General features: G+C 41.4%; 1 protein-coding gene across 2 annotated transcripts in view; it reads right to left on the reverse strand.

Moving 5' to 3' along the window:
* grid1a (glutamate receptor, ionotropic, delta 1a) overlaps positions 1 to 27307 on the reverse strand; it is a 503065-nt gene that overhangs the window by 133133 nt on the left and 342625 nt on the right. For both annotated transcript variants that reach the window (XM_072689929.1, XM_072689930.1), the window contains exon 4: positions 19687 to 19892. In XM_072689929.1, the coding sequence (XP_072546030.1) occupies positions 19687 to 19892 (206 nt within the window). The remainder of the gene's footprint in view (positions 1 to 19686; positions 19893 to 27307) is intronic.

The following is a 27307-nucleotide window of genomic DNA, read 5'->3' on the forward strand; positions in this document are numbered from 1 at the left end:
TATCCAGCTCAGTGTTGATGGATTTCCACAGATGCTCATAAATCCATGGAACCTTGATATCAGTTAATTTCATATGCCAAATATATTGACCAGACCCTTTTTTCTTCCTTTTTTCCTGCAGGAAAGGGCATTTCAAATACAAGTACATCATTCTCCTCTACCAAATGCACTGACTGCAGAAACCCTACCAGGCTGGAACCAAGGATAATTTGAAGGTCAGTCTTTCAAAAAAAAAAAGAAAACACACACCAGCTGATTTGGTCACAGAAGAATAATGCTGTAAAGTTTGAAAAAAAAAAAAACCTAAACATGGAGAAGGAGCGTGAAGAAAAGAGAGCTGGAGAGAAGGGAAGAGCCTGAATTTAGGGTGGCTGGGGGAGGGGGAGGTATATGAGGTATAAACCTTGTATATTAAATATCAGTCTGTTCTAGCGGTCTACTTAAATTGCACACAACTTATAATGAAGTGCTAAATATAGAACATAAAATGTGAATGCTTGCCCATGCATGAATACCAGGTTTATAGCTGCATGATCATTTTTAAGAGCCAGGGTCATGATGAAATGTTGTGATATTTGGAAGATAATGGAAACAGCTACTGAAGCTGCTTTGCTGTGTGCTATTAGGCTTGTCTTGCTATTCTTGGGCAACGTGCAGCATTTGACATCAATATAATCACCTCAGGAACATTTTACCTTCGTTCATTCATAGAAGGAATTTTTCCTTGGCTGAATAGTTGATAAATGGGATACTCAAATCGACTAAAGTGAATTTTATCCAGATTGTGGTAATTTAGCTGATCTGGGTAAGTTTCTAGAGGCTAATTTACAGTGTAACTAGCCGGTGACCATGCAGGATACACAGATTGTACAGCTACAGTAATGCTAGTGATAAGTTCCAGAGCCTCTTAGAATTGATGTTAGTACTAAGCAAATGGTTAAACACAGACATTGTGAAGGTCTAGGGTGGTCTTTAAAATATAAAGATTGAAGCGTAATCCCAATAAGTGGTGGTGAGCAACCTACCAGCAATGGTTCAAGGACGGACAAACCATAAATCTGTAACCTGTAATCTGTAAGGTATTGCACACCCAAGGCTCATCAATGAGAGAGGGCCACCATGGCTATTCCATTTGGTCCGAACTGACGGAAAGGCTACTGTGACAATGCATCACAACACAGTAAATCGATATTATTGTGAGGAACAAATATCTTGAGTAAATAACAGGTCCTCATTGACTTCCACTGCTACACTTGTTAACTCCAAGGAAACAATTTTCTGCGCATGCTCGCACATATATGAAGAAGAATTGATAAAACAGTCCTGGGAGATTGTGTTGGAGAGAATCCTGCTGTTATCATTTTTGGGAGATTAAAAACAATGAATGGCCCGAAATTACTGGAGAAACTATAAGGATTCATCATTTCAGGGATTAAGTGATTAAGCTTATTTTTTAAATAATGGTTATGGTTAGGTTTAGGTATAAATTAGGGTGTTGGGTAAAGTTCAGGTTCAGATTAGGTGTAGGTGTAGATTAAGATAATACTATTACATTTTACAGTTTTGTAGTTTTTGCCTTGTTACTGTAACATTGGATTTGAATAGTAGAATCTCTGTTGTGAGTCGATTCACATTTGAGAGTTGACTCTCTTCGGTCTTTTCTTCGTCGCTCTCAAAGTCACATTTCCTCTGAACGTAAAAATTGGTCGTTTTATAAGACAAAACAAATGACCAGTGGCACCAGTAGCTATATTCAGGCTTTCCCAAGAGCGCAGGGGAGTATTGTACAATAAAAAATGACACACATAAGGGCTATAAACAGTATATATAGGGTTTTAGCTAATGCTGGTATCTATAGCAATTTGTTATAGTAGGTGTGCAGCATCTTCATTTAACTACATTTTTATTGGGAATTTTATTGTGAACTTTAATGTATGTATGGATAATTCTGCAGATATATGACATGAGTGCATGGAGAATTCACTAAGTGAATGTGCACTGATGAGCAAAAACATTATGGTTGTATAAAATGTAAATTAAGTCTTAACACCAGTTAATGTTAAGGTCTAGAATTTCTTGGCTGTTAAGCCAGTTGGGACTCAACATGTTTGGCTGTGAAAATGTGAAAAGAGCAAATGTGAAGACCTAAGCAAGCATCTGACAATGGCCACAGGGTTTAGCATAGCTGGAAAATCAAGGATTGCAGCGTAATCCCAATAAGTGGTGGTGAGCAACCTACCAGCAATGGTTCAAGGATGGACAAACCATAAATCAGTAACAGCGTGGGCTCACACAAGGCTCATCAATGCGAGAGGGCCACCGTGGCTATTCCATTTAGTCCGAATTGACAGAAAGGCCACTGTGACAATGTGTCACAATACACAAAAATCGCAGCAGCCACAGACTAGTCAAAGTGCCCATGCTAACGCCTGTCCGCTGTCAAAAGCTCACTGCCTACAGTGGGCAAGTGAGCTTTAGAATTGGACTTTTGGTCCAATACATGAGAACATGAGTGCCATGTACCTGGGGAATTGACACCAGGATGCACCAGGGGAAGATAACAAGACAGTGGAGGCAGTGTGGTGCTATGGAAAACCTTGGGTCCAGGCATTCATACATAGTAGAAATCAAATCCCTAAACATCTCAGGCACATCCACTCATGGCAATGCTATTCATAATGTTTTGGCTCATTGATGTATATCTGCACGCATGTACCGGCCTGTCTGCAAGAATAAAGAAAAAAAAGACTTTGCTGATGTGCATGAATGTAGGTGCGAATGTGTGTGAGGCCAAGAAGACGATAGTGCGGAAAGGACAGTGATGGATAACACACTGGCAGCCCCAATTTATCACTGTGTTACTGTGTGACTGGGGAGAGATGCTGTACAATTTTATAAGGCATGCTCTCTCTCTGTAACCACTGCCCTGTATTCTAACAAAGGTCACTGCATATAGACAGGTCACACAAAAGCACAGGGTCAGGATGGGAGGCAGCATTGACCCTTCACCCCCAATTGTGCCACAGTGCTGACAGCAGCAAGGAGGTGCTGTTTGAATGCGGGTTAGGACAACCAAAGGTGTTCGTGTGATTTAACCCATACGAGTCCCAGTTACTGTTGGCAGCAACAGAATTACTGGAGCGCAAATAAGTGGAGAACCTGTAAACATCCCGCTTGTACCATATGGGTCTCCAAAATTCTAAGAGAAGATCTGTGAATGCACAATATATTATATATACACACTATACGGGCAAAAGTATTGGGACACTTGCTCATTTATTGTCTCAAGGGTATTAAAAAAATGTCCAGGAAAAGCTTTCTGCTAGATTTTGTCTGTGAGGATTTGATTGCATTCAAGGCCATTACTGAGGTCAGGATGTTGGATGATCACCACCCCAACTCATCCCAAAAGTATTGTAGCACCATCACTCACAGTAACACATCACCTTCACAGCTCAATGCTGGGGGGCTTTATACCCCTCTAGTCCACACCTGCCATTAGGCATGGTGCCAATAGGTTTGTGTTTATGTTTTCCAGAGAGTCCTATTCTATTGCCAGTACTTCTCTACAGGGAATAGACAAGTTGTCTGTCTGCGCATTTGCACACCAGTGTCAGCAATGGGTGCAGATTAAAGTAGCTGAATGTATAAATTGGAAAAGATGGCCACAAATATTTGGACATATAGTGTGAACTCTGGTATAGCCATTTCTTTTAGGGATGTTTCATAATCTCACATGCTTGGCCGTCATCATTGAAACACGTGTTGACTTGTTTGGTTATCCAGTGTATTTTAGAAATGATATCTCATATTCCTCCTCCTTTACTGATCCCAAGATTGCAGTCTCGAATGTCCCTCTGGATCTTGGTCCTGGCCCGGAAGTCGTCAAGCCTGTTAACCAGAGACTGAACTTTTTGCTTCGGCCCTTCAGCGTCGGCTCACTTTCCTCAGGACCACCACTTTGCGTCGTCCTTTGTTCTTCCTCAGGAACCCACTTAGCAAGTGTGGGCGGAGCAGACTTGAATGAAAAACACTGCAGCAATGCTGAGATTGGTGCACGTCTTAGCATCACTGCTGCGTTAAGAACAGTCCACCAACCAAAAACATCAACAGCGATCCTGTGGTTAGAAACTGACCCTGGATAGAAGACGACTACCAGAAACTGTGCCAATAACAAAAAAGTGGTGTTTAACAAAACAGCCAGTACTACCTTATTTACTTGTTCCAGCCCATCACACACCGTCAACACACTACTATACCTGTGTCACTGCTGTGCTGTCTCTCGGCAGTGGTTTCAAGGCAGTCCCTTTCTGTTAAGGAACATGGAGTTGAGGCTGCTTAACTGTGCAGCAACGATAAGCTAAAGTCAGTAATGGCAAACCTGCAAAATGCACCAGTATGGTAGGTGTACCTGAGAAAACGTCCGGCAGGTGTAGATACAGAGCAGCTAACAGACCCAGTGCGTAAGCTAGTCTGTTTTTAAGGTAGTAAGATCAAAGCCAGTGAGTTGGTTCTGAAGCCACTGTCTGATCCTCAGCAGCACAGTCGCCTTCTTCGTCTGGCGGCAAATAAGTGACATTTGAATCAAAAGCACCGCTATTCGCTGGCCTGTTTAATCACATATCTGAAATGGCAATGGTGTTTTATCTCCAGTATGAATTCAGTTTGCCGTCAATGGACTGAACTGATTTTATTATGCTGTTGCTCATAAGCCACTGTGTGATGCTCATGTTTGAAAACCGCTGTGAGAGGAAGCCGAATCAAATGTGATGTCATTTAAAATTCTGAATAGCGGCGATGTTGCACAGCACATTTCTCTCAGCATGGACAGCAGGGGTATCACTAGAAATGTATGAATAGGGGCCTAGGCTTGTACTTAGGGAGTCTGGGGCAGGCTTTTGTGAAGAGAATACTCGGAAATGTTAGTTCATTATTGTTCTTCAATCAAAAAATCAATCAAAACACAGCTATGTGGTGAAGTCATATTCGGTATTAGGCAAAGATAAGACTTATTAAAGCGCCACAGAATGGAAAACTGTGCCCAGTCAGTTAGTGGCAGCATGTCACAAATATTAGCCTGCTTAACGTTAGCTCTCATATGTAGTTTAATAGTTGAATACTGAAGTCTCTCGTTTGTCTGAATTGCCTGAGATCAGGAGAGAAATACAGCCCTATAGATTGCTCGGTAAAGCTAATGCTGAAGCTACACATTCAGCTTCTTGAGCTCAAGGCTAAAAACACAGCCCCAGCCAAGCACTGTACATCCTGCGACGTCTCCTTTAGAGCAAGAGTCCCTTCAGAAAGAGGGAAAATCTAGGCATTTCTACTTAACTGAAAAACCTTATATACACACCAACATATTTTGGTTTGTGGAGCAGCTTCGCCACATTATCATAGCTAAACCTTCACCCTCACGTTGACTTACAACAGTGACTACTTTGTGTGGCGGAAGAATAGTTTATTGTATATGTTTTTTGTAAATAGGATACATTTATTAATTCAACACCAACATATTTTATCATATTTTATTTTATAAAAGCAGTACCATTCGCAACCATGTGTTACTGTGATTTTATCAAGGAGAATAAAGTTTTAGCCAAAACACCCTTCCCCTTAATGAAACCGCAGCTCTCTCATGGCTTATTGCTTTATTTGCATTTACACTGAAGGCATTTAGCAGACGCTCTTATCCAGAGCGACTTACAAAAGTGCTTCACTGGTTGCTTAGAAAATACCCTTAGCTAGTTTGGATCAGCTAGGATCCAAAAGATACCTCTAAGCTTAGATGGTACTAAATACAAAAGTCAGTACGGAGACCACAATACCTAACATACACTACACTTTGCCCAAACTTTCAACATACGAAGAGGCTATGGCCTAAGTACATGTGTGTATGTGTGGACATAGTGCTTTTACACTGAACGGGGCGAAGTCATGCTTATCTTTAAGGACTATTCATGTACTGAAGCAGTTTTTTTCCATTTCAAGTAATGCTGTTCCACTCTGCCCCCCTAAGAGAGGGAGACAGGCTCTTCTGCTGCCACCCTAGTTAGCAGATTTTGCCAGTCTGTGAGTGATGGCGTGTGAGCTGAATTCCATTGTTGGACGAGCAGTCTCCTACCCAACATGATGGCGGTCTGAACACATTCAGTATAGATAGCTGGAATTGTATCTTTCAGGGTGGACGGCTTCCCCAGTAAAACTAGGCGATTGGAAAAAAGGACTTCCTGGCTAACAATTCTCTGAATCCAATCATGAAGCAGGGTCTGAAAGTCCTGAACTTTGGGGCAGTACCACAGAACATGAGTTAACATATTCATGTCAGGGCACTTCCAGCTCCCAGGATCGCTTTTAAGGCCAACACTGTGGAGTCTAGAGGGCGTCCTATACATTCTATTAATTCTCTTAAGTAGAATTAACCTAGTTCGAGTATCATGTGACATGCTTTTTCGAATTATGCAAGATGTTACCGCATTCCTTTTCCTGGAACAAGATTCCAAAATCATATTTCCATGCAGTTTTCAGGATAGTGCTAAGTGATTCCTCATGAATCCCACCATGGCCTGAAATAAGTCTCTGAGTTATGAGAGGTTGCAGGGGTTGAGGGGTTCTCTGCAAACTATGCAAAATATTTGCATATATTGTTTTTTGTGAAGCCTGAATTCGGCCTGTAAGTCACTGAAGGATTTGAGATCCTGCTCTTTGCAAAAGTCGCCGAGCACTGCAGTGACCTTCTGCACCTATTTACTTCAGTAAAAGAAGGAGTTATTAATATGAAGATAAGGGTGGGACCATATACTAGAGGTTTTTCTTCCAAACTCCATTAAGACAGGGCATTAGAGGGTGGAACTGAGCACTGTATTGAGATAGTTGATTAATTAGAGTTCGGTACATGGAAGTGACAAACCATGAACTCCGAACTGACCAAAACAGGCAAATTCCAAAACCAGTTAGAGATGGACCAATCTGTGTTTCTGGGGCGGATACTGATCGCCCAATCGCCGATGCCAATCGAGGGCGGGGGCTTTCGAAGTGTTTTGAAGTCTCTCAAGATGAATCAATCACATTTAAAACTTTGTCGAAGTCCGAGCAGCTACGAGAGCCCGGAACAGCGCTGTGTAGCTCAGAGTGTTGTTAGGTGTGTTTGCTAGCTCTGCTGTGATCTGATACTCACTATACTGAGCCAAGTGATGTCCTCTAGACAGTGGTATCCTGCTAGTGGTATCAAAAGTTAAGAGTGAGTTTGAGTCTGATCCTGCTTAAAAAAAAAAGAAGCCAGACATGAATGCCACCATCATTCAATCAGCACACGAAGCAGGGATTTCTACTCTGGAGTGAACTGCAGGGTCTTTTGACCTTGCACAGAGCTGCAGCAACTGGCAGAATATCACAAGTTAAGCAGGTCTCAGGGTCGATCACATATTTGGTAAAAAAAAATCGGCCGATGCCGATACATAGACGATTAAACCAGCCCACAAGCAAAAGCGCTGCTAGCCATAGACAAAGCAGGTGAAGAAGGGAAAATGCAACAGCCAGTAAGGAAAGAATATGGTATGAATGTGTTTTCAATACCTTTAAGTCACTTTTCTGACGCATGCAGAACAAAGCCATTAGACCCTGCAAGTTAAAGGAAGGAGTCATAATAGCCCCCCCACCCCAAAACAAACAGGTCTTGGTCTGAAACAATGACTTGCAGATCAGGACAATCAATGAGCAGCGGAGTAGAGAAAGTCATCAGCATGCTGTGAACAGCTAATTGGGTCTCCCCCTCTAATCAGCATGTCGCTTGCATTCACTGGGCTTAAAAATTTGAATCTTGAAAACACAATCGGACACGCTTAATTATCCCAGGCCCTCTTTATTAGGACTGGCAGTGATGGATGAGGCATAGGTGTGCATATGTGATTGTGTGTGTGTGTGTGTGTGTGTGTACACGCATGTAATCCTCTGTATCCCTTTGAAAAGACATTGACAAACTTAGATTATCTTTTTTTTATTTATTTATTTATTTATTTTTACCCATTTTCTCCCCAATTTGGATCACCAATTACCCAACCTATACATACATTCTCCCCCTATCACATGCAATGTTCTCACCAACTGCTGAACCAACACCTTTTTATCTAAACTGCCACCGGGGCAACGTCACTGTACACATCACGCAAACAATGTACTCGGAAGAAGGCCGGCTCTGTACCGACTCCGTACTTGGCTCTGATGCATCGGCCAGCAGATGCCAGTGCCATCCGGCATTGCACTGGAGTGACGTGGGGGGAAAGTGCCATCTACCCACCATGAAGAGACCAAGGCCAACTGTGGCCTCTTTCTCTGGGCCCCCAGCCAACGAAGGCTAGCAGCTGCATTTATATTTTCTTTCTTTATTTTTGGACATCTGTAGTATGTTTCTGACAAACCTTTAATTAAAAGCTTCTGCAGTAACACTGTGGAAACACTAACTACCCCCATGGGGTGGAGGCTGTGCTTAGCCTAGCTCTCCGTTATTAATATGTTATTAATATGTTATTAATAGCTGTTGACGTGCTCTCATCATGGGCATGAATGTCATTGCAATATTGCCCATTCAGTGCTTTCTTTCAACTGTCCTTGATATGGGGACTGGATGAGTTACAGCATTGGTGTTGGAGTTCAGTTAAATTTGTTGGTTTCCTGGTACAGACCTGACTTGACCTGGTGTGTTTATAGTTGTCAGCTTTGGTTGGATTAAAAACAAACCCTGGTGCTATTGGTCTGTTAGTACAGTTCAAGCGGAGCGAGACTGTCAGCAGGTGGGTCTCAGTCCATTTTAGCCTCGGTCTGTTCGTTTGAGGTATGAACACAGTACAAACCAAAGGCATATCTGATGGTTATGTTATGGGCATTAGTAGTATATCTCCATATAGTCTCCATTAGTCACCATTACAATCCCATTTAATTCAGTAAAGACAATTCCCTCAGTAAAGACGTTCTTCTGTGGCAGTAAGCCCAGACGTACACAGCAGTACACGTCCGCCTTGTGCAGAACTCTACTTGCAGCCTTTTGTCATATCTGTGCATCATATGTTACCCTTTCACCTTAATTAAAGAGAACTGAACTACAGGTATTAACACACACTAAAGCACAGTACCAATACTTTCAATAAAGTTGATGTCAGGACCACACTGTCTGAAATGTCTAGCTGATGGCCTGAGGATATGCTGAACAATTCTGAGTTTGTCCTTCTTAATTATTCCATTCACTTTATGCAACATACCAGTTCCACTGGCAGCAAAACAACCCCACCACCCAACTACAACCACCATGCTCAACGGTCAGTACAGTGGTCTTGGGGCTGAGAGCCTCACCTTTTTATACCTTTATTTTGAACCCTATGTTGATTTTAGAAAATTCCACATTGTTGTTTTTTTTCTATTAAACATGATGTTGTACATCCATCCTACCCCAGAAAAAAATCAGTTCACAGAAATACTGGCCTGTGTATAATTGTATTGGCCTTAAATAATTCTTGGGCAGTCTACTACTCCACTACTATGCAAACTCACATTTAAGTATTCTGTATAGTGAGATTTCACACATTGAATCATTTCAATGTAAGAACTGCTAGAATTTCTAAACACTGCAATCGATTTGTTGTGGTCAGAGATCTGCACCCCACCTGCTGAATATGGATGGACATATTGAGACACGCACCCCACCTCATATCTAAGGGCGTGCAGCGCAAAAAGAGCATGATAACTTCGCTGCCAAGGCCTTGTGTAGTTTTCCCTGGTGTTTTTGAAGCCTCTGTAGGTTACTGTTTGATTGACATTATCGGCCCATATGCTCAGCAGCTCTGCCTGCTCAGGGAATCAGAGCAGCACTATCACATCAGGCCTACACACGGGCACTGAGCAGCATGCAGCCCGCGGCGACCAGATATCGAATGGCTTGGGAAACCTTGGCTAGACTAATCAAGTCATTAACCGGCTTCTCATTTAAAACTAAAGCTGGGTAGGTGTAGAAATCTGAAATATGGTCAGTCAAGTCCAGCTCTGTAAAACTCATCCTGGGAAACTTGCTCCCCCTTCTCCACAAATGGTTGCTCAAAGTAATCAGTATGTGCATAACATAAGGCTGTTCTACTAAGTACATTACTGAAACACTGAGACGTGGGATGCTTGAAACATGTGGAAACCTAAATACTGTGCATAAGTACTAAATAAATAAATACTAAGATTAATAACTGATTAATAACTCAGCTTTAGCAGAGCTCAGCACACTGAGATAAATAACTAATCAGCACAGTGATTTATCAGTCTACTCAGGCTTTAGTAGAGCTCAGTAACACTGAGATAAATAACTGATCAGCACAGTGATGTATCAGTCTACTCAGGCTTTAGTAGAGCTCAGTAACACTGAGATAAATAACTGATCAGCACAGTGATTTATTAGTCTACTCAGGCTTTAGTAGAGCTCAGTAACACTGAGATAAATAACTGATCAGCACAGTGATTTATTAGTCTACTCAGGCTTTAGTAGAGCTCAGTAACACTGAGATAAATAATTCAGCACAGTAAATTATCAGAAAACATTTGATATCGCCCATTTCTTTGTACTGTATACATGTGTCCCTTTACCAAAGTAAGCTCTACTGCTAGGATAATATCTCTATTAAATCATGGAGATATACTGAGAAAAAGTATTAGTATTTATATTGTTTTTTAAAGTCTCCTTTGGGTAAAACCAAGTGTAACTCGTTTTGAGACTATTTTGTTGCCCTGGTTTTAGAATTATTACAACTGCAGTGCTTAATTCAGCTTATGCCTTCAGGCATGCAGCAAAGAACAGCAGCCCATGAGTTTAGATCTTGTTACCCACCAGGCTTAGAGAAAGAAGACAACATGGTGGTGTGGCTCCTCCAGTGCTAAAGGTCCACAGGGAACATGGAATAGTGGGTTTGTGTTCAGATGTTATATACCTTTTAGGCAACCCCTGCAGTCTGCCTTTTTGCTGTAGTGTGTGGCAGTGCAGGGGCCTGGGGCTACCCTTCAGAACAACCACAAAACTCAATCACACCACAAGCTGTGCTGATAGAGCGGAAGAATGGGAAGTTTCTATACAATTCACATTAGTGCTAAGTACAAAACACACTCGCATGCCCCTGAACTGTTGATTTCAAGATTAAAATGATCTTTTAGGCCTTTTAGGGCTATGGTGTGACACTGGCGTTACTCTGTGCCCTGACTTGTTAATGGCGCATGCAAATAAGGGAAAAGAGCCAGCACTAAAGCCAGATATTATGCAAACAGTGAAGCGGGCCGGTAATCTGCATTCATAAATGAGCAAACACGTTACTGTGCCTTTTAACATCGCAGTAAATCTGGCTTTGAATTTCATGAATCTGGCGCATTGTTATCCTGGGGCAAACTTTTACCAATCACCTAGGGACCAAGCAACTAAGACTGACATGTATGCAATGAAATCCATACTGATTAAAGGCATCTAGCAGAGTATTATGCCAGAGTTTGTACTTTCAGGTCAAGATATTAAGTTCCCATTAATCAGCAGTGACAGCAGTAAGAAAATCAGATTTAGGCAAATGAATCCTATAAAAGAGTAATTAAGGTTCAGATTGACTATATGGAGTGTTGAAACAGCAAGGCACTACTCACATTGGATTCACATCTATCACTGTGTCAAACCCCTGTTCCTTTCAGCTCTACTTCCATTATCAGTGAGATGGCGATGGCTATAAACTGTGCATGACACTGTACTGAACTGCTGGCCCAGCACTCTACATGAAGTAGACCAGTCTTCTCCTATACAGTTCTAATGAACCGCGCATGAATCATTCTGAAATGATTTGTTAATAAATGCATGGTTTTAATAAATGCATTAATAAAAGCTATTGTTGTTTTGAGTTCAAATGAATATGTCAGTAAGTAAAAAGTTAATTTTTAACTGTACAAACATAATTATTTGATACCTGTAATGCATCAACTGTACCGTGGCATGCCAAAGTTTGGGCACCCTTGGTCAAAGTTTCTGAAACAGAACAGTTAAGTGAGTAGAAGATGAACTGATCTCCAAGACTCCAAGTCCAAAAAAATTAATTAAAAAATAAATAAATGAATAAATACATCCACAAAGCAGAAGAAGGCTTTAAGAAAAGAAGGTGTTTTGAAAGCTCATCACACAATAACCCATCATACATCACGTCACTGAAAATCTGAGTCTTCAATTTTGTCCACATCCAGAGTTGTTAACCAGCAGCTTTATGCAGAAACTTTTCTATAATGCTTTGTTAAGAAAGTGTTTTTAAACGTCATTTATTGTAATCATTTTAAAGTTGCAAGTTTTACTATTTGTGTATTAAGCATTAAGAAAACGTACCATAAAAGTACCATCATTTTCCATTCCATTGATCTTAATTTACCCTTGAAACCATTGGGGCCCTTTTTAAAGGTAAAGAGAGGCACCTTGGAAAAGTCCCCCCAACGTTTTCCCCTTGTCTTCCGTGGATTTTGAGGGATGGCGGGTCGAACCAAGCCGTACTTGAAGCTGGAAGGGCTCTTGGTGCGGATTGGGCTTTTAACCATTGCCATCAAGTACGGAGGGGCTGGTCCATTCTGGGCTTGGTAGGCCAGAATCAGGGTTTTTTATCTGATGCGGGCAGCAGAGAGAACGCAGCAGTGGAGTGACATGGCTGAATTTAGTTCTTTTGGTCTTTTGTGTACTTTGGACTAAAAGAAACACCTCAGAATTCAGGCATAAATACAAAGTAAGTAGGCAAAAATGGGCCTCATGAAAGCCTCATAACCTTCTCTGTGTTAAAACTGTACTGGATATAGGTATTATTTGGATGCTGCAGACCCTGGAACACAATTATGGTAGCTACTGTTTTTCACTTCAGCAGTTTTTGGATAAAGTGGAACAGTTTGTGTGCCAAAGTGCGGCAGTGCTTTAAGCTTATATTGTCATAACCCACCTAATTACAGTTCTATCAGTTTGGGACAGCTGTGTTTGTAGGGTAAACTTGTGTTTTTCATTGTTCTGCTGGTTTAAATTATATATGAAGGCAGTTTTATAGATGTTCACTTGTTTCTAAGAAGAAGAAGAAACTTTTTTTATGTTTAACTAAAAAAATGTTGTATTAACTAAAGTTAGGATGAAGCCCAGCAAATGAAATGGGGAAAATGAAGGGAGCCTAAAATCATGAAGGTAAGAGTCTTAAAGTTGTACGGTATGGACTGTTTGGTGTCCTTCCCTCATTATTCACTAGAGCAGCGCAGAAATGTTCTGTGTTGGTCGTGCTCCTTGTTTTTTTTTTTTCTTCTTTATTAAGCCCCAGGCCGCTATCCATTGGAGAGACAGCCACCTCCCAACCAGGGACCAGCACTTTCTTTCTGTCTATCTATCTATCTATCTATCTATCTATATGTATATATGTATATATGTAGCTTCCCTCCCACCACCCACATTCCCAAAATGAGTACTCTAAGTGGTGAACTACACAAACAGACTGACCAGACACAGAAGACAGAGCTAGAACAAACATAGACATACACTGACAAGAGTGGACAGACATAGGCAAACACTAGAATGCGGGAAATACCTCATTTGCATGCTGTAGCAATCAAAGAGTCATGTTTTACATAATATACAGTAGACCTTGGTGTTCTTTCAAAAAGTGTGTGGGACGAGGGCAGCTAGTTAGCTCTCAGTATAATAGAAAATATGACCCTTTAATGTTTTCTAGGTTCCAATCTCCAAAATAGCAATTTTACAGGAGGAGGGGAAAACATAACTTCACTTTCAAGTCATTTGGAGCATTTCTTTTGGTCCATTCATTGTGACATTTTGACACAGTCAAATCAGAATGTTATGACCACCTACTTAATAGTGGGAATAACCACCTTTGGCTCGGACAACACTAGCCAGGTGGGAGGTGTTCATTATACAGGTGAAATGCCCCACAGTGGAACACCGATTGTTCTGTACCACTCGCCGAGTCGCCAGTCCCCTCTGGCATTAATGGCCCATGAGACACCACTGTTATGGCGTTGGGAGGCACTCAGTGTGTGAGAAGTTCATTCTCTGTACACCTTTGCTACAGCGGTACTCTATTACCAGGCCCTTTTGCATCCTTTACCAATTATGATAGTTTTGCACTGTGCAACAACTGACTGGTGTGCTTGCTTGTTTTTATATGTGCATCAAACCCTGTAAAACCCTGTGTTCTATGGAGATGTGGGTTCTATCTTTGCAACTAAGTAGATTTGTTTTTTGGCAATGGTGAAAGATGTCAATAGAAAGGATTTAATATGTTTAGATATCGTTAAGTAGTGATGTAATGGTTCAGGCCCGGGATCTCAGATAACTTACCCATGACCTTCGACCAGAAATAAGAATTTGAGGACAGAGCCAGAAGGCATGAAAATACTTTATCTGTTAATAATCTGTTAATGCTGGGCAGTGTGGGCGTGTGTTACTGTGGTTAAATCCCATAATACGGAGTCTGACAATTCGAAACAGCAGTTAATGCAATATAAATTCTTTCACAGTCATATGTTGGTTGTGCTGGAAATTTAACCACCTCATTCAACAGAAATGTGACATTTCTGAAGAGGTAAACATTTCATGTTGTTTAGGAACCAAAGTCATGAAATGTCACCACTTATAACCACAAAAACTATCACAGCATGCCTGATCTGAACTCATCTGCATGCATATCCTGTTGATGCCCCACATCGTTCTGCAGATGACATACAGCTGATGCTGCTTTATGGTCATTTTAGACTATTGGTTGCACACAAGCCAAAAGAACTCACTCTGGGCAGACCACTGCAGACAGCCCGAACCCACTTGCGAATGGGTTTAAGGTGGCAGAGATAGAACTTAATATAACCCCAGATACAATATATCTGGGATTGTACAAACACACACATACAGATGCACAGAGAGTCTGTCTAGAAACAGAGAACTAAAGTGAGTTTAGTTGTACTGTGTTGTTGTTTAGCCTCCCAGAACAGAAACTATAGCAAATCCATTTTCACTTGCAGCAGTGTAGGAGCTCTCTTATATATATCAGGAATGTTTTGCACACACTATTGACAGAGCAGTAAACTGTGAAAAGAATGTTCAGTTGAAGATGAACTAGTTTCGGTCTATTTCCTTCTGTCTCCCTCTTTCAATACCTTGCTTCTCAGAGCCGTCTGTGCTGCGAAAGACCCAAAACAGAATGCATTCATACATCATGCATTTTAGACTTCAGTTTTGATTTTAATATTATACACCACCTATTCTTTTAGAACACATTAACTACAAGATAAAAAACAGCCTTGTATCTCCAATATAACAGCTTTACAGGAGAAGAGAAAAACCTTAACTTTCATTGTAAGTCAACATAAAATATGATTCTGGGGCATTCCTATTGGTCCTTTCATCATGACACTGTCAAATCAGCATGTTATGACCCTCTACCTAATAGTGGGAATAACAACCCTCAGCTCGGATGACACTGGTGAGACTTTTTGGCATGGACTGTATTAGGTGAGGGAGGGTGTTCATTATAGAGGTAAGCTGCTCTACAGTGGTGCATGGATTGCACTGTACCACTCACCGGATTCGACCGTTCCCCTCTGGCATCAAAGTCCATTCTTGGTACACCTTCACTACGGCAGCTCAAGAACATCCCATGAGGTTATCCCACGTCTGTTACCTTTTTATCATGCCCTTTCTAACATTAGTCAAATCGCATCCTTTGCCCATGACTATTGTGGTAACATGGCATCTGTGATGCCCCAGGCTGATTTTATTCCAAAACAAGGGTGAATATTCTGATATGTTTGTGACAGGATATATAAAATGTAGCTTATACATGTTATTGTGATTATTGCTATTAGCACCCTCGATTAGCAACAGACAGAAACACAACACCACATCCATTTTACAGCCATGCAGGGAAGGCAGGCTCAAGATTCTCCACCGGCGCTGTTACACTCAGCTAGCTCCATGTAAGTCATTAACAAACCAAGAAAAAGTCACAACAACGTCGACAACAGCATCTTACAAACTTGCGTGTGGAGGAGTTAGGACAATTCTCAGGGCCTGTGACTGACAGGGGCCCTAGAAAATGTTTTAGTAAAGTATTGTGGCAGAATTGTTAAGAGTTGTGGGCCAGGTGTTATAGCTTTTAACAGGCCCAGATTTCTTGACAGCACCCTTGCATTAACCTCCTGCAAATGTTCTGATTTCTTGACTGGAAAGAGATGCACTTGCATTTGGCATTTTTAGCCTCAATCATAGAAGGGGTTTGCATAGAAGCAAAGATGGTGCTACAACAACTTTTATGGCTTGACCATCCATGTCAGGCAGCAAGATAATCGACTTGCTCTTTACCAGGGGGTGAAGCTGTCGTTTCCTCCAGAAAAAAAAAAATAACACTCAAATAACTTGTAGAATTAAACTCAATGCATCACACAGATACACTCTGTAGGTTTACAGTTACCCACAGTAGCCCATCTGTTGGTGCGCCACCTTCTATCTTGTCTGTCAATAGGAAAGAATCGCTACAAGACCACCGCTGACCATGGGTGAAGGATCATTCTCACCCGGCAAATAGTTGCGGACAGTCCGCCAAGCTAAAACTATTCAGACAAATAGTGGACCTGTGGTCAGAGGCTGACCTCAGATGTAAGGGCACAACGATGACGAACACAAAGTGTGAAGGAAAAAGATGAGCTATAGTCTCTAACTGTGCACCTGTGAGACGTACCAAAGAGGTAGGTGTGAAAACCTGTAGTCTAGGAGAGAGGAGCAATGACTTCAGGAGCTCTGAAGATAGTCTGGAGGTGCCAGACCATTTGCCATGTGTTTTTACACCTAATTAAACATTACTGAAGAACACTCAGTTGCTGTTAGCGCGGTGAAGGAAAAGTTCAGAGGTGGATTTAAGGGTTAACAGTCATAACACTAGGCCTGTTCAGAGAAGTCTGAGAAACTTATTACAACAAGGATAGTGTTCTTGTGTGTGGGTTGAGCTTAGGTAAACTATGCTGTTTAGGGTAAACGTATCTATTATGCTCACCAAAATCTACACTGGCACAAATTTTACATTTTAGATTCTCTGATCAAGATTTCAGCAGCATACATGGTGTTAAAATGAAATGAATCCATTTTATAGTCATTATATTACTGTATTATTTACAGCTGTAAAAGCAAAAAAGTCTGCCAATGCTTAATGGGTACATTTTATACCATTTAAGCTTGCCCTCACATTGATAAAAAAAGGTGTTTATTTAATAACAAACAAAAAAACTGAATATTATGAAAACATTTAACATTTTATTTGCTATTTGCCTTCAAAAAAAGTATTAAACCACTAAAATCTAGCGACTGACATTAATATAAACAATCATTTAATTCACAGTAAAGCGTAGCATTAACTGGGTGAGTTGGCTGTGGGCATTTCACGGGATGTGTGAGTGTTTGAGTTTGTGTGGAAAGTGCTTTTATTGTTTTTATATGAAACATCAGATCGTGTTTCAATTTTGTGAGAATTGCTAGTTTTTCTGCACTAAATTTCATTATATATGGGGAATTTACTTTTACCCCACTGTCCCGGATATGGCGGGATATTTACCCGCGTAACCTGCTGTTATTCTTAAGTCTTCACTGATGTCCCCACCTCCCCATGGAAAGCGAATCCCGTCCAAATAGGGCTTAAGGTAACCAATGCTAATAATCAATGCTTATTTCATGGCTGATTGGTTATGCCATAGTTTGCTGTGCATAGGTGGGAATTGTAAACTTGAGTGAAGTCTGTGAGACCGGCTATCCAGCTAAACTTTTTTTTATTTTATTTTATAGTACTTTTCCAAACTAAGACAAACAGCCAAAGCTGGGCTTTTAGAATAATCAAATAATTGAAAATACAATCAACAAGTTCGTCAATATCTGGAACAATAATGGCTTGCTGCAGCCATTAGAACACACAAACAACACTCTGCTCTTTGTTCCATTCCATTTCACTCCCATCTGAAGCTAGTCAGCAGACGCAATGCAGATGTAATGTGCAGACCACTGTTATCACACTAGAAACGAGTCAATAAACACAAGCTAACACTGAGAGCACAAGCTAGAGCGACTGAGGCAAAGTCTGACCACAGATTTCTGTCCTTTTAGTAGTCAAAACACATCATCTTCAGCCGTGATGTGGGGTGTTTGTGGTGGTATATCACATTATCACTTTCTCCTGCATTTTTATCACACTGAAAATATAAAACTATACTACTATATCAACTTAACAAATGTCTCCATACCCACTACCATGCCAAAATACTCTCAGAAGGCTTGCCAGAAGCAGCTCTTCAGTAGGTGCCATGTATACCAAGCTAGCTAGCACGGCTCCCTGAGATGTAACACCTCTACACTATATGTCCAAAAGTTTGTGGAGTCCCCTTCTTATGAGTGAATTCAGCTGCACTGGGGTGCATCCACTATTGACACAGCTGTTCAAAGCTTTTATAAAAAGCTATCATAATCTCCACATTAAAGCACTGCCAATGGAATGGGACCCTCTAAAATGGCTGCATGGAAGCCTACGGTTATTATGCCTAAAGCCAGGCATGGGCAAGAGGAGTAGAAAGCCCTCCAGCTTTAAGCAGGTGAAGCTGTGGAATTGTGTTCTCTGGAGCGATTGAGCTCAATCCAATACATTTGGAATGAGTTGGAGTGGTGGTTGTGATCCACAACTAGCCATCCAACATCAGCACCTCACCATAGAAATGCTCTAGTGGCGATATGCAGTCAAATCCTCTCAGCAATGCTTCCAGGGAAACGTTATTGCAGAACTAATGTTTCAAACTTACATACACTTGATTTTGGACGAAACCTTGGATGAGCAGGTGTCCAAAATCTTTTGGCAATATAGTGTAGCTACTAAGTGGATAAAAAAATTGTCACCTTGCCTGCAAGGTGGTAGTAACTTCAGACTCCTGCATGAGGATGTTTGGCTATAAATACCTGCAGGGTGCATGGCGAGATTCATAGATTAAAAAGAGGCTGCACAGTGCAGTGAATGTCTCATTGGATGGGTCGCAAAAGCAGATGTTAATGATTGGCAAAAAGGAGGGATTACATTTGGGTGTGCTAAAGGCCATAGTGTGAAGGAAGTAGCTGAATTTGCAGGTGTATGGAAGCGTACGGTCATACGGGTCTACCAGCAGTGGCAAAAATCCCAGTCCTCAGGAAATGATCATTTTAATAATCTAGAATTGCTTCTAGAAGTCTTAAGCACTTCTGCTCCCTGTAGACTGGGATCCTTGCCACTGCTACTACACCTTCAAATTCAGCTACTTCCTTTACACTAGAGTCTTTGACACGCCTAAATGCAATCACTTCTTTTTGCCAATAATTGATATCTGCTTTGGCACCCATTTTCCACACATCCAACAAAACATTCACCGCACTTTACCACCTCTTCTCAATCTAGGAACGCTGTTTCTGGTCTGAGGAGCATTTCTGCAAACCTTATTTATGTAACTGCATCAGATCCCTTTCGTTGTTAGCACCTTGCCTGGCTTCCACAAGCAGCCTTACAATGTTGTCATCATCCTTTTCACTTTCTAAACCAATCCTGCTACGGTGTCACAAGTCTTTACAATTACAATCTGATCACAGAAAGAATATATGGAGACTTTTCTGACCTGGTGGATGAAGACTTGTGCCGATCGAGGGCTCAACAGCAGGATGGCCCGCCTCAGTGTATCCCGATAGCGGTTCAGTTCTTCGGTCTTCATGGTGCTGAATAGAGTGGAGAACACCTTGCTGACATTCCGGTCCACCTGCTGCAGAGACACATCCAAACCCATGCGGGACGCCTGGTCCAGAAAACCCCTCAGACCACGCACATCTGTTAAACAGGGGGTGAGAGAGAGTTCATTCACGACAGAAATTCACAAAGATCTGTCTTTGACAAACCTGTACAAGATGTTTGGCCTGCACCATATTCATGTGTATAGCCCCCAGTGGATTGTCTATATGGGTTCAAATTGTTCAAAAAAACTATCTGAAGAAACTCGGCTAGGGTGTTAATGGTAATGCTGTGGTTTATGGGGAAGGGTTAGGGCTAGGGCTAGGCTTTGAGAAATCAAATCTTGTATCTTGCATGTAATATTTACTAAGCTATGCATCTACAAAGCATCAGTGGGCCAACCAAAAAAAAGTGAATGATATTTTGAGACTTTCTACATGTATCAAATGCATCAATCTACTTTGTAAAGTAATACAGTGCTCAAGCAGCCATATTTTACCTTTCATGCGTTCCCAAGTGTCATGACGGTGGGGAAAAATGCAAAAAGGGATTCTTCAAGGGCTTTTTAGTAAAGGGAATGGTTCTTTATAGCCATGGTCTCCAACCCTGTCCTCTGGGAGCCCCAGACGGTCACATTTGTGCTCTGTGCCTTTGTGTTTTATTAGTTGGGTTCAAGCTAAATCTGGACTTGTATCTTGAATCTGGAGATCCTTAAGAACTGCTTTGAGAATCACTGCTATATAGAACTAGAACTGTTCTGTGTGAATGTTTAAATGGTTCTAAGTCTGGTAAAACAATTGTTCTCTATGGTGGAAAACCTTTGTAGCATATAAAATTTGTCTTATTTTTTAGATGTTACTTAGCTAATGCCGAGTGTCAGCTATTCAGCAACAGAATCAGTATAGATAAATGAACTGATTCAGATTAAATGTCTGTATTCAAAGTATGAAATTTACAATGTATAATAATGCACCCTGCGATTTGATCATTTCCACCCATGACTACATTTTCAAGCTACCCCAGTGTGGTGGGGAAACCAAGTCTGGAAATATCAGAAAGAAATCCACAAAGTCAGACATGTGCATGGTTGGTGTTTCTTAAAATCTTACTGCATAAAATTATTAGCCGCTTACATGGCTTTTCTTAGGCCTGGCACTAATATTTGCCCCCCTTTTTTGTTTTGAGATGGCAAATAACCCAATGATTGTCCTATATCTAAGCTAACAATGCAGCCTTTCACTAAACATATACATATGTATATACTGCTCAAAAAAATAATGGGCACAAAATTAAAGTGGAAAAACACACTACAGGCTGATCCAACTTTGATGTAATGTCCTTAAAACAAGTCAAAATTAGGCTCAGAATTGTGTGTGGCCTCCACCGGCCTGTATGACCTCCCTACAACGCCTGGGTATGCTGATGAGGTGGCGGATGGTCTCCTGAGGGTTCTCCTCCCAGACCAGGCAGTGCTCCTTTGGTTCCTCCTTGCACAAAGGCGGAGGTAGCGGTCCTGCTGCTGGGTTGTTGCCCTCCTACGGCCTCCTCCACGTCTCCTGCTGTACTGACAGACACAGCAAACCTTCTTGCCACAGCTCGCATTGATGTGCCATCCTGGATGAGCTGTACTACTTGAGCCACTTGTGTGGGTCCGTCTCATGCTACCACGAGTGTGAAAGCAACACCAACATTCAAAAGTGATCAAAACATCAGCCAGAAAGCATAGGTACTGAGAAGTGGTCTGTGGTCCCCACCTGCAGAACCACTCCTTTATTGAGTGTGTCTTGCTAATTGCCAATAATTTCCACCTGTTGTCTATTCCACTTGCACAACAGCATGTGAAATTGATTGTCATTCAGTGTTGCTTCCTTAGTGGACAGTCTGATTTCACAGAAGTTTGATTTACTTGGAGTAATATTGTCTTGTTTAAGTGTTCCTTTTATTTTTTTGAGCAGTGTATATATTTAAAAGTCTAGCACAACTAGTACTCATCATTTCAAAACTATGTAACCGAAGCTGGTTCCTTATTTCTTTCCACAGTCTGGCCTCTGAGGCATGATGTAGTGTGGTGGAAGTGTAAGACAGGTGGGAAGGACAATTAAAGAGCAGTCTGAGAGATAAGAACTGTTCATTTCTGCTGTCCGCCCATCCCAGGCCCCACATCAGGGGCCGTCCAGAAAGCCAGTGTCGGCATTTGATGGCTTAATGGTGCGTCGAGGCTTTATGAAGTGCAGTGGCGAAGCTCCTTGCGTGGATGATAAGATGGTCACCCACTCAAAACGGGCAGAAGGACTGGATATCAGTCCTTGAAGGGAAGACAAATGAGGCTTAAAGGACAAAGGAGGCCTTTCAGACTTCTGTCTGGGTCTGGCTTTTACCAGTTTTCCTGTTTCAGCGCTGCCAGAGATAACCTTCTACCATGAACTCCGTGTTAGTTCTTTCTTGTAAAGTACATGAATTTTCTTTGCTTCGTGACAATGGCTGTTAACACGCTGAGATTTTCATCACCCCGGAGGAATGCACTGTAAAGTATGTCATATTATTTGAAGTGATAGAGGTTTTGTGCTGGAATCTTTTGGTGAAGATAATATTAATGGAAAAAATGCTGATTGTGCAAATATTCAACCCTGTGGAAGATGTGGAGGTTTAGCCAGATGAAAGATATCAGTCTGACAAGGTCACAACTGGCTTACAACTGATTTCTACTGGTGAGTTTCTACTGGTGAGTTAAGAACTTTCACTTCTTTAGGACATCAAAACCCATTGATACAAGTACCATTGTGATAATGTAGTGTAGTGTAATGTAGTGTCTCAAAATTGATCCCAGTGTGCACTGCTGGACTTGTTGAGAGAAAATGGAAGCTTCACTATACCACCACAGCACTGTCCACACAAGCGCAATCCACAAAACTCAGTGACTGAGCATGTAGAGGACTTGTGATGGAAGCCACAGAGAGACTGACAATGACTTTAAGAGCTACACAGTTCAGTGGCTGAGGCTGGAGTGAAGCTGCATCAAGAGGCCTGCTCACATTTGGCCTGTATGGGAGGGTAGTTGGAACGCCCATTCTTCAGTTAAGCATGGTGGTGTTAGCATCATGGTGTGGGGATGCTTTTCCTCAGCTGAGCATTATCTTAAAGAGTAGATGAATGGTGCAAAATATGCAATTATGCAAATATGCAAGACATCTGCCCTGTCCCATTACTCACACTTGCACCCTTGTCCCATTTTCACCAGCACCCCCTTTTAGCACCCCCTTTCCAGCGTTGTGGCAACTGCAGTATTGGGGAGTTTAAGTAGCCGTGTGGTCGTACACAGGTAAAGGGACAAGGTGAAGTGTGTCCCAATACTGCTTTAAGCCTTAAATATTCCCGCCCTTCAACAACTTCATAAAAGTGTACTTTTAGAAGTGGTTTAGGACTTAGGGCGAGTATTGGGACTGGGCCAAACTGTTTTAGCAGAATAGTTACCCCAAGCACAAGGCCAAAGCCACACAGGACTGCTTGAACAACAAAAAGCTGAATGTTCTGCAATGGCCAAGTCAGTCTTGATCTCAATCTAATTGAGAATCTGTGGCATTATTTGAACTTTGAAGTCCACAAGCACCTGAACAACCTGGAGAAGATGTGCCTGGAGGAACAAACACCACAAAACAATTAATCTTCAATAAATTTGTTTAGCGAATTTCCTCCCCTTTTCTCCCAACTTGGTACTGCCGACTAAGCCACCTGTTCATATATCTCTCTCTAGCTGTAGCAAGGCTCCCGACACTAGGAAGGTAAGGACCTAACAAGGTCTCCTCCTATAAAGGCAAAGCCAGCCACCACCTCTTCGAAAAGAGACAGCCGACACGCTCTGAGGAAAGCGGCAAGTCCCTAGCTCTAGCACCCCAGCTAACAGATACATGTGCCTGCCAACATTGCTTCAATAGTGATCAGTGGAAAGAGTGCCATCTGCCCACCCGGAGAGAGCACGGCCAATTGTGCTGATGGCAAAGCGTCATGGCTTGGGATTCGAACTTGTGACCCCACACCCACTCATTTGAACCTTTTAACCATATTTAAGACCATATTGGTTTGCAGTAAAAATCACTCCACTCCAAAGGCTCACGCCATTCATACAGCAACAGCTTTCACTTGAAAAACAAGCTAAAAACATGTGTATGCATGTGTGGCTTTATGCAAGCCGACTCAACTGCTGTGTTTCTGAGCCTTGACTTTACAAGAAACCATCAAAACGCTCGACGAATCAAAGAAAACAAATCTTTGTTGTGCTCCCAAAACAAATTAACCCAAAATTCACAGGGAATAATTAGACTGCCTTCCACGGTCCCTCTACTCTGTTGGTGGTTGTATTATTTTTCATTTTCTGCATCCTCCTTCTTCCTTTGTACTCCATAATCTAGTCACTAAATAATTAGTGTTTAAACGAATCCCCCCACCACCACACACACACATACTCACAGGCCAAAAAAGCCCACTTGCGAAAACAAACAGAGTAGCCCAACTGAAACATTGATGAAAATGTCTTTTAGGTTAATTTAGAGTAGGGGCACTAATATTTGTGCTTATAAAAACACATTACTCTAAATGTTCTCTTGCTGAATGGGCCCTTACTGCAGTTGAACAACAAGAATTTAAGTCATTTAATCTAAACTCAAAACCAATCTCCGCCTCTACATCTCAATGGCCAGTCTTCTGTCCACCAACAGACAAACATAGACTAGTTTAGACAAACTAGACCAACATAGACTAGTTTAGAACAGTGTAAACCAGTGTAGATCACCATGGAGGTGGTAGCATCATGTGGTTTTCCCAAGCAGGAGATACTACAAGACAACCTATGGACTCTTATGGAGTCTTTCAACAGGACAGTGATCCCAAGCACAAGGCCAAAGCAACACAGTTGAAATGGTTGAAGGACAAGAACATAAGTAATTGAACACATAATCAAAACAAACTGGACGTAAAATCCCTAGGTCAGTGTAGGAATCTACACAACAGCCATGACATTACAAGCACTGCCAACTGAAGTGCACTGCACTGATGACCTGGTTACAGTGGTACCTATCAGGGGGATGGGACCCACATATTAGGCAGCAAGTGAACAGTCCATTTTTTAGGTTCTCGAAACAGTCAAGCTGGAAGATCTGAGCCACTCTGAGAAGAGCCGGATTGTAATGGCTAGACGACAGGGCCAGGGGATGCCATGGAACTCATGTAACCAACATAGAGCATTTGTCATGTCACATTTGTAGAATCTTTCTTACCGCCCCTTTAGCTCCACCTCTGCCTTCAAGAGCTTTGAAAAAGATTAGATGGCTGGTCTAAGGGAGGGACAATATTATTTTTCTTGCTGATTTGTTTTTTAATTTTATAAGCTGGCCATGTAGACGATGAATGGCTTTTGGCGGAATCGCAGTTTGGCGGTGGCTGATGGTGCATGTGTTGGAAGAGGCATGTGTCAGTCTTCACCATCCCAGAGTGGGCAGCATCAAAAATCTTAGGGGGAGAGTACTAATGAGTGGGTTGGGTAATCGGCTATCTAAATTTCTGATGTTTTTCACTTTTTTTTACATAATTAGAATCTGACAGTTGTTATTCAGATTGTGCCAGACTTTCATAATGTAGTCTATATAACTTTTAATATTGATTTTCATCAAAGGTTAGGAAGGTAAATGTCTTCTCCTGTAAACGTTTCCACATTACTGCATGACAGCGATGATGTATTTGACACTGACTATATAATGACAAGCCATAACATCAAAATGCTGTGCACCATCCCTCGTGCTTTTAAAACAGGTGTGGCCTGTCGAGGCATGGACTCTACAAGGTGTGGACCTCTGAAGGTGTCCTTTGGTATCTGAAACCAATACGCCTCTCGTCACCGTCGCTTAGACTTGCCAAATGCTCTGATAATGGCTGTGTGTTTCTGGGTGTAGGCTGTGGATGGCTTCTATCCTATTGTTAAAAATGCACATGCAGTGAAGTGGCAAACCTTTTGATTGCCATCTCAAGCCTAGTCCTCACTGTTGACATCGTCCGATCTGTGACCTTAGCTATTCCGCTTTGATCTAACCATCACAACTGCAAATTTAAAAGGACAAAGCAAGTCCCTGGAAGAGGCAAACACTGCAATATATGAATTACTAACGAAGAGCGGAGTGGGGAAAAAAGAAAACAGTTGAAAGACGTCCCTTGGGACAGAAATTGGATTTGTTTAATAGCCTAATTATATATCTAAAGGCATCTTTTTTTCTCCAAACAAACACAAACAAGCCTGCTCCACTGGGTGAGAGCAGAGTGAATAAACGAAAGCCTGTAAGTCTCAGCAGAATAACCGGCATGAAAGAGAATAATTCACGTCTTTAGCCTATTCTTCCTCCTGCTGTGCCATGAAAGGGTCAAACGGATGTACAACCGATATGCGTTTGATCCCCTATGCTTCAACAATAAGAGCAAACCCATTTGAAGTTGTTCACTCGCAAGGCGTTAATAGAGTGTAGCCTAATAAGTGAGATTAAGCCCTTCAATTTCTTAAATAAGAAGGAGCACATATAGAGAATCACAAGTCATTATGTTCCTGGGCTTTGTGCATTCTGAAACAGAAATGCTAAAGAGGAGTTCAACTGTTGGATTGATGTTTCTAAATGCATAATTAAATAGATACCATACAAAAAGAAGGTCCTTCTGGAGACACTTGTGTAAGAGATCTGGGGATCTTGCCCAGCCAACTTTGTTTTTTAATGTCATCACAGAATCAGAAAATATAATCATTAAAAAGAGTGTTATTAAAGTTCATATATATGCATGGATCATAATGTACCTAGTAGTAGAACATAGATAGACAGATTAGATGATAGATCACACACATATATACATTATCCATGTCACACAGCACAATTAAACATACTATTTCACACCTTTCATCTCATATTATTATTATTATTATTTTTTTTTTTTTTTAACAATGTTTGTTCTATGTTTCTATATAGGGGATGAAAGCTGAGTGTGTGGTGGCGAATGCTGATTGGGCCATTTCAGATATGCTAGAGTAAATTCCAACATAGGGGAGAAAAATGAGGCAGTTCGGGCTGAAGGAAGGTTTTATTGAGACTTTGAGAGATACGTCTATAGTCGGGAGGAGTTGGGAGAGAGAGTAAAGGGGAGAACATACTTAGTATTTACTGGGGTCATGGACTCTTTAATTCATCTTTAATTTCCTTTATTTTCTTTTACTTTTTATATTTATTTTTTATATTTCTTATATTTAGCATGATTTTTGTCTTGATCCAATAAACTGGCAAAACTACCTTTCAACAATTTCCCATTTTTTCATTATCTTACACCTGTAGGAATTCTCTGTAGGAATAGTTCACAGTGGTGACACAAATATCTGAAGAGTTTAATGCCTCTAAATTTACATCGCAGAACACAGAACTGGTATAACAGTATCAGTGTGTGTCGTTATCAGGCCAACATTAAACACAATATTTTAAGCGAATACTAATCAT

The sequence above is a fragment of the Salminus brasiliensis genome, chromosome 10, assembly GCF_030463535.1.
Source record: "Salminus brasiliensis chromosome 10, fSalBra1.hap2, whole genome shotgun sequence".
NCBI lineage: Eukaryota > Metazoa > Chordata > Actinopteri > Characiformes > Bryconidae > Salminus > Salminus brasiliensis.